General features: G+C 52.4%; 1 protein-coding gene across 1 annotated transcript; it reads left to right on the forward strand.

Moving 5' to 3' along the window:
* Positions 1–1,170: 1,170 nt before the first annotated feature.
* Positions 1,171–2,918, forward strand: LOC121357285 (gastrula zinc finger protein XlCGF49.1-like). The gene is given in 3 exon segments (XM_041474445.1): positions 1,171–1,192; positions 1,794–2,225; positions 2,228–2,918. Coding segments are annotated over 3 exon segments (714 nt in total). The 3' UTR covers positions 2,488–2,918.
* Positions 2,919–12,294: the final 9,376 nt, after the last annotated feature.

Below are 12,294 nucleotides of genomic sequence, written 5' to 3' on the forward strand. Positions count from 1 at the left end.
ACCGGGTGCCGTCCCCGCTGCGCTCACCCTAGAGCCCCTCACCTGCAGCCGGAGGATGGAGGAGGAGGAGGAGGAGGAGGAGCGGGAGGACCAGGAGGGGTAGGGGAGGAGCAGGGGCAGGAAGAGGAGCGGCCGGAGGAGGCAGCACGTGCGTCCGTCGCTCCCCGGCTCCGCGGCCCCTTCCCGCCGGGAGCATCGCCCCGAGCGTCCCCAGGGGACCGGGCACAGAGACCTCGCCCCGAATCACTTGGGCCGTCCCGGCATGATTTTTTTGAAGGAGGGAGGGATATTTGGAGCTCACCCGAAATTTCTTTGCCGGTTTCTGTTTCTGTTTTTTCGGGACGGGGCGGGCGGAGCGATGTTTGGGTCTCGTAGGAGTCTGAAGCTAAACGGAAATCCCTTTTGGGTGGATCCTGCGGGGTTCCTGGGAGGTGGGTTTTTTTTGGAGTTTCCCGGTGCGGCTGCCGAGTGGGTGGGCATGGAGTTCCCCGGAGCCACGTGGCGATCGCCCGGTACCGGCGAGGGGAAGGGGAGCAGCTTTGAGAGGGGGAAAGCAAAAAGGGGGGAGCCCCGGGAGTCCCTGAGCCTGAAATGGGGGCCTGGAGAGGGGAGACCCCGACAGCCGGGAGTGAGGGGAGCCTGGAGAAGGGGCAGCCCAGAGAAAGGATGAGCCTAGAGTGGGGGACACCAAAGTGGGGACCCCAGAGAGAGAGGACCCTGAGACTCCTGATCAGAGAGTCAGGGGAGGAGGGACCCCTGGGACCCCAAAACTCTCAGCATCCCTTAGTGCAACCCCAGAGAGGGGGACCCATGGCACCCTCAGCAGCCCAGAGAAGGGGGACTCCCAGAACCCCAGCGTGGGGGGAATCCCAGGGATTCCTGGGAAGCCTGGAGCAGATGGAGACCCTGCAGAGGAAGGATCTCCAATATGTGCAGGACCCGCAGCATCCACAAGGGGAAACCCCAGGGAGGGTTTTTTCCTCTGAGTCTTGGTGTTTTGGCGGTTTTTCATGGATACAAGATACTTGGTGGCTTCTAGAGATGGACTCAGGCAGGAGGAACCCTCAGGCCAATGTGCTCACCCCTTGTTTTTCCCTCAAAACCAGACTTCTTTTTCCCAAGGCTTAGCCAAACAGAGGAGGAGGATGCTTCCTCATGGTAGTGAGGAAGATGATACACGACAGCCAGGCAGGTGAGGAGGAAGTCACTGCCCCTTTCCCCCTCTCTTCTGCTCCATCTCCCAGCCCAGCATGACCCTCGGCTGCAGACAGCTCTGCTGGCATCACCATCCTGCCAGGGATGGACTGGGGGGGATCTCCTTCCCCTTCCCTCTTGGCATGGAGGCAAATCCCTTCCTTCCTTCCTTCCTTCCTTCCTTCCTTCCTTCCTTCCTTCCTTCCTTCCTTCCTTCCTTCCTTCCTTCCTTCCTTCCTTCCTTCCTTCCTTCCTTCCTTGCTTCCTTCCTTCCTTTCTTCCCTCCCTCCCTCCCTCCCTCCCTTCCACCACTTCCTTCCTCCCTTTTCCTTCATCTTCTTTCTCCCTTTTTTCTTCTTGTTCCTTCTTCTCCTTCTGCCTTTTCCTTTTCCCTCCTCCTCCTCCCATCTTCTCCTTGTCCTTCTTCCCCCAGGCACTGAGCTGCAGACAGAGACCAGAGAGGACAAATCCCCACAGCAGAGCCTCATGGAAGAGGCCGTTTTGAGCAGCTCCAAGGGGCGGGAATCCAACGGGGAGGAAATGCCAAAGGAATCCCCACAAGGAGGGGTTCCAAACCCAACCCAGGGTGCTCTGAGGAGCAAAGACCCCTCATTGCTTCATCCAGAAATCCACTCTGGTGGTCCATGAGCAGCTTCATGCTGGGGAGAAGCCCTACATCTGCTTGGAACATGGGAAGAGCTTCAGCCACACCTCCCACCTCTTCATCCACTACCAAGTACACATGGGGAAATGGCCCTGCAAGTGCTTGGGATGTGGGAAGAGCTTCAACTGCAGCTCCCAGCTCATCCCCCACATGCGCCAGGACATGTGGGAATGGCCCTACAAGTGTGGGGAATGTGGGAAGAGCTTCAGCCTGAGCTCAGTCATAGTCCAGCACCAGAAGATCCTCTTGGGAGAACGACCCTACAAATGCTTCAAGTGTGGGAAGAGCTTCTGCCATAGATCCAGCCTGATCAGCCACAAGAAGACCCACAGTGAGGAATGGCCCTACGAGTGTCCCAAGTGTGGGAAGGGGTTCGGACCAGGTCAAATCTCCTCCTGCATCAGCAAACACGCACAGAGGAGAGGCCCTTCTGCTGCTCTGACTGCAGGAAGGGCTTCAAGCACAACTCCACCCTCACCACCCACTGGCACACCGGGGAGAGGCCCTACAAGTGTCCTGAATGTGGGAAGGGCTTCTATCAGAGCTCTGTGCTGCTCCAACTCCATCCCCCATGGGAGGATCTGCACTGGATGATCCCCAGTGACCCCAGTTGGGCAGAGCCCTGGTGACCCCTATTCTGGGTGAACTCTTTTGAGAAGACACGTGGCTGTTGGTCTCCACATCCTCCTGTTCCCTGTGGGCACCTGAGTGAAGGCAGGGGCAGGAACATCCATTGGGACTCAGAATGACATCAGGAATTCATTGGGGAGAGTGGATTTGTTGACTTTCAACCCTAAAAGTCTCAGCTCTTCCGTCCAATCCTTTTTTCCTGTGGCATCAAGCAATGTTGGATGGTCTATGAAGTCCTTTCCAGCCTCAGTGGTTCCATTATTCTGATTTTCTATGGCCCACAGATGTCTTCCACAGCCAAATGGTGATGGATTTGGGCAAAGAACAAGATTTGGGATGGAAACCCCTCCAGCAAAGGCTCTTCCCTGCACTGAACCCAACCCTACAGATGCTCTTATGATGCTGACAAGTAATTCCTTTTTTTGAGCTTGATTTTATTTAATCCATTTTTATCCCCTACAAAAACATGAAATTGTCATAAAAATAAAGAAATTGAACAAAGACCTCTAAACTCAATGATTTTACTGTTATTTGGGGCAAAAAAATTAGGGCTGGGGAGGATTTGGGAGTGTTTATAGGAATTGGAGGGGGGTTTGCCCTAAAGCTGGGGCCACGCAGGACGGGATCACAGAATTAACCAGCTTGGAAAAGACCTTTGAGATCAAGTTCAGCCTCTGACCCAACACCACCGTCACCCTGACCATGGCACTAGGTGCCACATCCAGTTTTAAACAGCTCCAGGGACGGTGAGTCTGCCACATCCCTGGGCAGCCCATCCCAATTCCCAGTCACACTTTCTATGAAGAACTTCCTAATGTCCAGCCTAAACCTCCCCAGTGCAGCTCCAGGCGGTGTCTCCTGTGCTGTCACTGTTCCCTGGGAGCAGAGCCTAACCCCTCCTGCCAGGGACTTGCAGGCAATGATGAGGTCTCCCCTGAGCCTCCTCTTCTCCAGGATAAACACCCCCAGCTGCCTCAGCTGCTCCTCACAGGTGTTCTAGACCCCTCACCAGCCTTGCTGCTCTTCTCTGGACATGTTCCAGCATCTCAAGATCCTTCCTAAATTGGGGGCCCAGGACTGGACACAGCACTCGAAGTGTGGCCCCACCAGTGCCGAGTACAAGGGAAGAATCCCTGCCCTGCTCCTGCTGGCCACACCATTCCTGATCCAGGCCAGGAGCCATTGGCCTTCTTGGCCAGCTGGACACACTGCTGGCTCATGTCCAGCCTGCTGCCCATCAGTGCCCCCAGGTCCCTTTCTGCCTGCCTGCTGTCCAGCCACTCTGTCCCCAGCCTGTAGCGCTGCAGGGGTTGTTGTGGCCAAAGTGCAGGACCCAGCCCTTGGTCTTGTTAAACCTCACCTTGTTGGATTCATCCCTGGGAATCCAGCCTGTCCAGGTTCCTCTGCAGAGCCTCCTACCCCCCAACAGATCCACACTCACACCCAGCTTGGTGTCATCTCCATTTTCTGCTGCTCAGAAGAAGTAATGAAGTGGTCAGTAAGTTCTGGTTTTTTCCTTCTCCCAGTGGATTTTTTCATTTTATTTGACACCCCAGAGGCAATTTCTGTGATGGCCTCTGTAAATTGATTCTATTTCAACAGCCCCAGCAACAAGGCTCTGAATGTGAGCACTGTGAATGTGGCCTGTGTGGCTTTAATTGTCCTCAGCTTAGTGCTCAGGCACTTGGGAGCATTTAAAAATCTGCTAAGCATGAGTCCTTTGACAAAAATACTGAGTTCCCCATCATGAAAGCCCTGTGGGTAGCTCTGATTGAAAGAGGCAGTTGCAGTTGTACTGATAAAATTCAGGTGGCAGCCAGAAGAGGGGCAACAGCAGCCATGATCTACAATTCCCAAGGCAAAGACAACAAAACCCTCCTGCTGTCATCTCACCAGGAGTAAAACTGCTGAGAACAGGGCTGGAACCTGATCCTTTCTTTCCCTGAAGGTTGGGTCAGTGCAGCACAGCCAGGGCCTGAGCAGTCAGGGAGGTTTGTGGGTGATTGTTGCTCTAATCAAGGAATTCAATGGAAAAAAAAAATAGTGTGGTGCAGTTGGAGTCTTGGCTTCAGTGCGTGGTGTTGCTGTGCTGGAGGGCAGCAAGGCTCTGCAGGGGGATTGGAACAGCCTGGAGAGATGGGCTGAGGCTGGCGGTGGGATGTCCCCAGGGCCAGTGTCGGGTCCTGTGCTGGGGTCACAGCAGCCCCTGCAGAGCCCAGCGCCCGGGCACCGGGGCTGGAAAGGGCCCTGGGGGTGCTGGGTGACAGCAGCTGAGCCGGAGCCAGCAGGGCACAACTCCCTGAAGGGCCTGGAGCAAGGGGGAATTGTTCTCTTCCCCCCCAGAAAGGCGATGGGATGAGAGGAAATGGCCGCAAGCTGTGCCAGAGAAGGTTTAGGTTTGACAGAGGAACAGTTTTTTCCCTGAAAGCGTGGTCAAGCACCGGAACAGGCTGGCAGGGCAGAGGGTGAGTCACATCCATGAAGGCATTTCAAGCACCTGAAGATGTGGCACTCGGGGACGTGGCTGTGGTGGCCTTGGCAGTGCTGGGTTGGCAGTTGGACTCAATGAGCTCACAGCTCTTTTCCAACCTGAACAATTCTGTTCTCCTTAAGAAGACTTTGCTTCTCTTCTGAGGTCCCATTTTTCTCTGTCAGCTCAAGCTCTGTGTCTGTGGGGGAGACTGAAAGAGAGGAATTTGGTCTGGAGATGGGCTGCCCTCAACGTGGAAACCATTCACCAGAACTAAACACATTTGTATTCCTGTAAGAAGGGAAAAAAGGAGGGACAGTTTCTGTTTCCAGGATAGCTTTGATTTGTTCTTATCCACAAAGGAAAAGACAGCTGTCCTTTCAAAGGAAAGCACTTTGGAATGGCACAGGCTTGCTGGACTTACAGTCTCAATCCTTCTGTTGACAAACCACACAATTTGATTATGGGAAGGGGAAAATTTCCTATTTATTTTATTTAACTAGAAGTATTTCAGCATCTCTGCTTAAAAAAAAAAAAACAAAACAAAACAAAAAAAAAAAAAAAACAAAACAAAAAAAAAAAACAAACCCCCCCCCAAAAAAAACACCCAAAAAACCCCAAAAAACAAACAAAAACACCCCCCAAAAAAAACACAAACCAAAACCAAACCAAACAAAAAACAAAAAAAAAAAACCAAAAAACAAAAAAGAAACCCACCAAAAAACCCCAAACAAACAAACAAAAAAAAATCCCCCAAAAAAACAAAAAAAAAAAAAAAAAAAAAAAAAAAAAAAAAAAAAACCAAAAACAAAAAAAACCCCCCAAACTCCACTACCACAACTTTCCAGAAGACAACAGATAGGAAAAACAGAGAAATTAAAAGCTAGATTTTCAATCAATAGAGAATATTGTTGGCTTTGGCTTTTTAAAGACAACCATTGTCCCAAGAGGCCTTGCTTTTTATTTTATTCAATACTACCTTTCTTCTTCTTTGCCTCAGCAAATTGAGAGGTTTTTCTTTTCAAACCCATTCCTGCAAAAAACCCCAAAAAAAAAAAAAAAAAAAAATCCCCAAAAAAAAAAAAAAAAAAAAAAAAAAAAAAAAAAAAAAACCAAAAACAAAAAAAACCCCCCAAACTCCACTACCACAACTTTCCAGAAGACAACAGATAGGAAAAACAGAGAAATTAAAAGCTAGATTTTCAATCAATAGAGAATATTGTTGGCTTTGGCTTTTTAAAGACAACCATTGTCCCAAGAGGCCTTGCTTTTTATTTTATTCAATACTACCTTTCTTCTTCTTTGCCTCAGCAAATTGAGAGGTTTTTCTTTTCAAACCCATTCCTGCGAGGCAGACAAGATTAATCAGAAATCATCTCTGCCAGTGGCTGTTTTCAGCATGGGCTGTACTTGCCCAGCTGAGGCTGTGACGGGCAGGTAAATGTCTCTCCACTGTCCCTGTGGCTCCGTGCCTGGCAGAGTCTGGTGCTAAATGCTCACACGCCAGACACTGAAAGACTGCAGCTGTGTTTACATCCTCCCAGTCTGGAAAGGAAATGGAGAAGAGATATCACGGGAAGAGTTTTGGATGGAGCCCAGACCTCATCAATCACTGCAGGAGCCACACTGGGTGGAAGCCCTATGAGTGAGAGGAGTGTGGGAAGAGGTTCAGGAAGCTCTCTGTCCTGATCGACCACCAGGGATCCACACAGGGTCAAAGCCCTGTGAGTGCTTGGAATGTGGGAAAGAGCTTCAGTTGCAACTCCCACCTGATCCAGCACCAGAACATCCACACAGGAGACTGCCCCTACCAGTGTGGGGAGTGTGCAAACGGCTGCAGCCAGAGCTCCCACCTGGGGGTACGCCAGCACATCCACAGGGGAGAGGCTCTACGAGTGTCCTGAGTGTGGGAAGACCTTCTCCATGAGCTCAGCTTAACCTGACACACGTGGGGTGCCTGTAAAGGAAAGCCCTGCATGTGCCCCAAGTCTGGGAAGAGCTTCGTGCGCTGCTCCAGCTCCATCCCCCATGGGAGGATCCACGTTGGATGATGCACAGTGGCCCCCGTTGGGCAGAGCCCTGGTGATTTATGGTCCTGGTAAGCAATGCTGGAGAGACACCTGGCTGGTGGGTTCCACATCTTTGCTCCCTACAGGTACCTGGATGAACACAGACAGGAACATCCATTGGGATGCCGGTGGACTTCAGCAGCTCATTGGGAAGAGCAGACTGTTTGACTTTCAGCCCCATAAAACTCACCTTTCCTTTTCAATTATTTCTTCTGGTGGCATCAGGGAACACTGATTGGTCTTGAACATCTTTTCTAACCTGAATGATTCCACAATACTAATTCTCTCTGGCCCACAGGCATTGTCTTGGAGATGTTTTTTTTTTATTCCATATCGTTTTTGGGGCTTTTTGTTTCTGTGGTGGTCGTTGGTCCCCCCTCACCTCCCCCAGCTCTGGGAGTGTAGGGATGGGTGAGAGCCAGCCCAGGATTTCCTGTGAGAACGGCCAATCTGCTCAATGGCCATGTTGTGTCCTGCCTCTGACCAGAGATACTGTTGCTTGTGGGTTTTGCCTGTTACTTTTTGTTTATTTTCCTTCGGCACTGTGGCTGCACTTGCTGGCTTCCTTCTCTGGTTCTGTGCTGCTTGGGAGCCCAAAGCCAGTGTGTACCACGCCAGGAGCTGGGACCAGGAGCCCCCAGTCCCCTGCCAGGGTCTGCCCCCTTTGCACAGCCTGACCCAGGGACCGGCCATCTCAGATGAGCTACCCAGGGGAGCAATTTCCCGCTCAGCCCCACTCTTCTCTGCCACTGCTTCAGGGCTTCTTGGTACACTGTTACCCCACATCCAGACACCCTGCGGCTTTGGGCAGGGCCCCAGAGTTTCTGCTATCTTTTTTTTCCCCACTTCCAGGTGTGCTGGCATTTGCTCTTCCAGCTGCTGTTCCAAGGTTCCTGCTGCAGCCCATTTCGCCGCCTGGAGGGGCACTGGGATCAGCTGCCCCAGTGCGTTTGCCAAGGAAATCTCTTTTCCGTCTCTCCTGCCAGCCCACCCACCATGGCCGCACCCGCCGCAGCGCCCCCTGCAGCCGCGGAGGAATCATCGCACCCGCCCTGCCCGGCGGGGAGCCACCAGCGCCCCTGCCGGCTGTGACCGTAACTGCACCAGCGGGGAAGGAGCCTGCGGCGAGAGGCGCCTGGGACTGGGTTTGTGCTTCTGTTTGTTGGTGCTGCCGTTGTTGTTGTTTGTTTGCCTTATGATACACATATATGCTAGTAAAGAACTGTTATTTCTTTTTTCATATCTTTGCCTGAAAGCCCCTTAATTTCAGGTTTATAATAATTCAGAGGGGAGGGGGTCATATTTTCCATTCCAAGAGAGGTTCCCGCCTTCCTTTATAGGCACCTGTCTTTCCAACCAACATTTCTTTGGGCCTATCCCAAGAGCTTTCCAAAGGGTCAAATATTCTCTAGACGCCAACCACATCATACAGTGGCTGGTGTTGCTGATATTCTATTTAGCATTTAGAGATAAGGTGAGACTGCCTTGGGTTACCACTCTAACATGTAGTCACTCTACCTCAGTGACTAGGGATGCTGCCACACGGCCTGATGCTGCCCAACAGCCCACCTCATAAATAAACCACCCAGACTGGGTGGGGTTAATGGAGAAGACACAACAGCTGCTGAGGGAATGTTCTTCTCCAGCTGGTGGGTAACCCTCTCCCTGCCTCAAAGAGGGAGAGTCTGATGGTGCAGCACTGGAGCCCATGGATGTTACAACTGTCCAGGTTCCAGCTGAACCACATGGGCAGTCACAGCCAGCAGCTGTTCCCCTGTGCAGAGGGGGAAGTGTAAGACATCATTAACAGTGCGCCCCGTTAACGATAATGAGGAACCAGGGCCCTCGCAACCAGCAAGGGGGCCAAAAGTTGAAATCATCAACTGAGTCCCTGTCAGACCACAGTCTCTGTAATCTGTGAAAAGACATTGTACAGCAGGGCTGTGAGGATTATTCGACCTAGTTACTCTGGGTTTAGGTCCTTACGGGTCCAGGAGTGCAACTGAATGGTGGCAAAGCAAGGAATTTGGGGTCCTTGACCCAGGACATGGATATTGGTCAGGTGTTCTTGAGGGAGCCATGGCCCCTTTCCCTCCCTCTGTGAGTGGCTTTTAATGAGTGTAAGAAAGAGGTTTGTTCACACAGACAGAATGCAGGATTGCCGTCCTAAGACCATTGGAAGACCATTGAGGAAGGAAGTGGCAGTACTAGAGGAACTCTCTGGAAGGGGCCAACAGCACCATCATGACTCAAACAATGTCAGGTGCACAGGGCAAATGTTGTGGAACGTGGCAAATCTGGGGCCATCCTAACACAACATCTTCATTGCAATGGTGAATGCTGAGGACAGCTGAGAGACAGTGGGTTCTGTAGCCAACAGGCTCAGGTATTATGAGAGTCTGGTCAATGGCCTGATGCACACTCATGTCTCTGCTTTGGTTAATTACCAAAGAGGAGTTTAAAGAGGAAATTAGGGAGGTGAGAGAAGAGGTGAGAAAGAACAGTTCCCACATGGCGACAGTGCAAGTCACAGGCCCTGGCATCAAAGTCCAATGTCCCCCAGCTAGAGAGAGGGGGTACACCCAATGAACTGAGCTGAGGTTCTTCCTTTGTGACCATGGGGAAGACATGAAAAGGTGGGATGGCAAACCCACTTATCTCCTGGCAGCAGGGATGTCAGCTCAAAGAGGAAAACACTAACCGAGGGAGTTCGGCTAAAGTGAAGGTAGCCTCAGCCTCCCATGACCAAGCTGCTGGTACAACAGAAGGGAAGATGATGTGTCACATCCCTTGAAGGAACCTGTAGGATGTATGTTGAGGGAGGGAATGATAACCAGGGCTAGAGAGGCCCTGCCTCTAGCCAGGTAGAGGCATGGGAAAATGGGGTCTTTTGGACAGTACGGATCTGATGGCCTGGCACGAACCGGCGCTGCCGCTGGCAGGGCTGGAGCGCGGCTGCCCCGTGCCTCAGGGCCGAGCCCGGGAGCGACCGCACGGGTGGGGAGGGACGCGCTGGACAGGGCAGGGACTGACCCCACGGACAGATCCCATGCCCTGGAGCAGGGCAAGGATTCCTGTCCCTGAGGGGGAAGCAGTGGCACAAACTGATCGTAACTCCCATCCCTTCTCCCTGCACCGCTGGGCAGAGGAGGGAGGGAACCGGCAGAGGTGTTGAATTTTTACATTCATCGTTACAAAGCAGAGTCGCAAGGGGAGCTCCGCTTTCAGGTTCTGATGAGGGAGTCCAACGTGGGTGCTGGGACTTCTGTAACCTCAAGGTATTACTTGTTACTTGACACTTTAGTTTTGGCAATATGAGGCCCTTCAGCAGCAATGTCTCTCCCAGCCACTGTTTTCTGGCTCAGACCCAGCTCACAACTGGGACAAGAAACCCAAAGTCCCATAGAAAAAGCTCTGCCGTCACTTTTTTTTCCATATTTTTATTTCATTTCATTGCATTTTAGATATCATATATAGTCTACATTTTTTTTCTTTTTCTATAATCCCGTGTTTATTTACTATGTCCCCCCCAACCCTTGTCCCCTCCTGCAGGTTTGTGGGGAGGTGCCATCCCACAGCCCTTCCTGCCCCAGCACCCACAGCCGCTCTGGGGCCATCAGGCCCTGGCTCCAAGGGAAAGCACAAAACCCTCTGGAAATAAAGCTGGTCTGGGGAAAACCCTGCAGGGGGGATTGAATCCCACAGACAGCGCTGGCTGAGAGTTGGAGATTCCAAATGCTCCGAGGGGCTGGAGGGAACTGCGCTGGGGCCTCGGGGCCTCCCTGGGGGCACCTCCGACACTCCCAAGCAGAGCGACCCCTCCCACCCCCCAAAATCTGCAGGTTTGGGTCAGCTGAGGAAAAGAGCTGGAAAAGGGACTGGAAAGGGGATGGAGCTTGAGAGGACCCCTCAGCCATCACTTGGAGCTGCCACAGGAAAATCTCCCAGAAACCAAGGAAATAAATGGAAATAATGATGAATTTTTAAACCCTTTCTTCTGCTGTTTCCAGAAGGTCCTGGCTGGGTCCTGCCAGGAGTTGCCAGGGGCAGGGAGGGAGATCAGGGCTTGATTGTGGAGAAGTTTAATTCAGGTGAGGAAACTTTGACTGTGGGGAGAAAATGTGAATGGGAGGGGATGATTTGAACTGGGGAGAGAAAATGAAGTCAGGAGAGGAGACCCCCAGCCCTCAGCTGTGTCCCAAAAGTGCTGCCAGTGGTTTCCCTGCCCTGACCCCCGGGTTGAAAACACACACAAGGGAGAGGCCCATTCACTGCCCCAACTGCGGGAAGAGCTACAAACGCAACTCCCACCTCGTCGTGCACCAGCACATCTGCACTGGGTAGAGGCCCTAGGAGTGTCCTGAGTGTGGGAAGAGCTTCTCCTACAGCTCTGCCTTGGACTCACAGAAATGGAAGCACGGATAAGGGAAGCTCTGCGAGTGCCCCGACCGTGGGAAGGGCTTTGTCCCCTGCCCTAGCTTTATCACCCATCAGAGTGACCCACCAGAGACCTGGTGACTCCCATTCTGGGTGATCCATGTTGACATACAGTGTATTGGGTTTGGGTGGCCAGGTTTTGGAAATGAGGGGGGCATTAAAGTAACACAAGAGAAATTGTGTAAGGGAAAAGAAAGCAAGCATCAGAGCAGAAAGATGCACAGTCACCAGCCCTGCATCCAGCAACAAAAGTTTTGGGTTGGATTATTACAATGTCCTTGTCCTTGGTTTAAGTGATGGTCCCAGGATGGACCCCTTGGGGGTTGGGAAAGCCCCAGAAACACCAAATTCTGTGGGTCAGTATGGATTCAGGTTTGAGTGAATGGCCAGGTACCTCCTCTGGGGGGAGTTTTACGCTGTCTGATGTCACACTGTGGATCCTGGGGCACTTTGGGTGGCTCTGATGGTTTATGGCCCCTTCTGAGATGTGGCCCTGCCTCTCCCAGCAGCGCAGTTGAGCCAGGTATGGCCCGTGTGAAGGGATGAAAACCTCCAGCCCTCTGTGTGAATGTCCTGGGCCTTCCCAGGGGAGTTTCCAGAGCTGAGGCAGTTGTGTAAGGGAGGGCATTGCCCTGCTCCAAAGCCCTGTCCCACCTGGCAGCATCTGCTTCTGACTGGCCTCTTCCCTTCCCTGGCTCCCAGCCCAGCTCATCCCGTCTGGGGCTGGGTGTTCACCCCTCTGCCCCTGGGCACTTCCCATGCCCACGGCCAGCCAAGCCCCCTCTGCTTTTGCCAGAGGTTCGAGCCAAAACCCGGGACATTTCAGTCCC

The sequence above is a fragment of the Pyrgilauda ruficollis genome, unplaced genomic scaffold (assembly GCF_017590135.1).
Source record: "Pyrgilauda ruficollis isolate IOZ18807 unplaced genomic scaffold, ASM1759013v1 scaffold320, whole genome shotgun sequence".
NCBI classification, from domain to species: domain Eukaryota; kingdom Metazoa; phylum Chordata; class Aves; order Passeriformes; family Passeridae; genus Pyrgilauda; species Pyrgilauda ruficollis.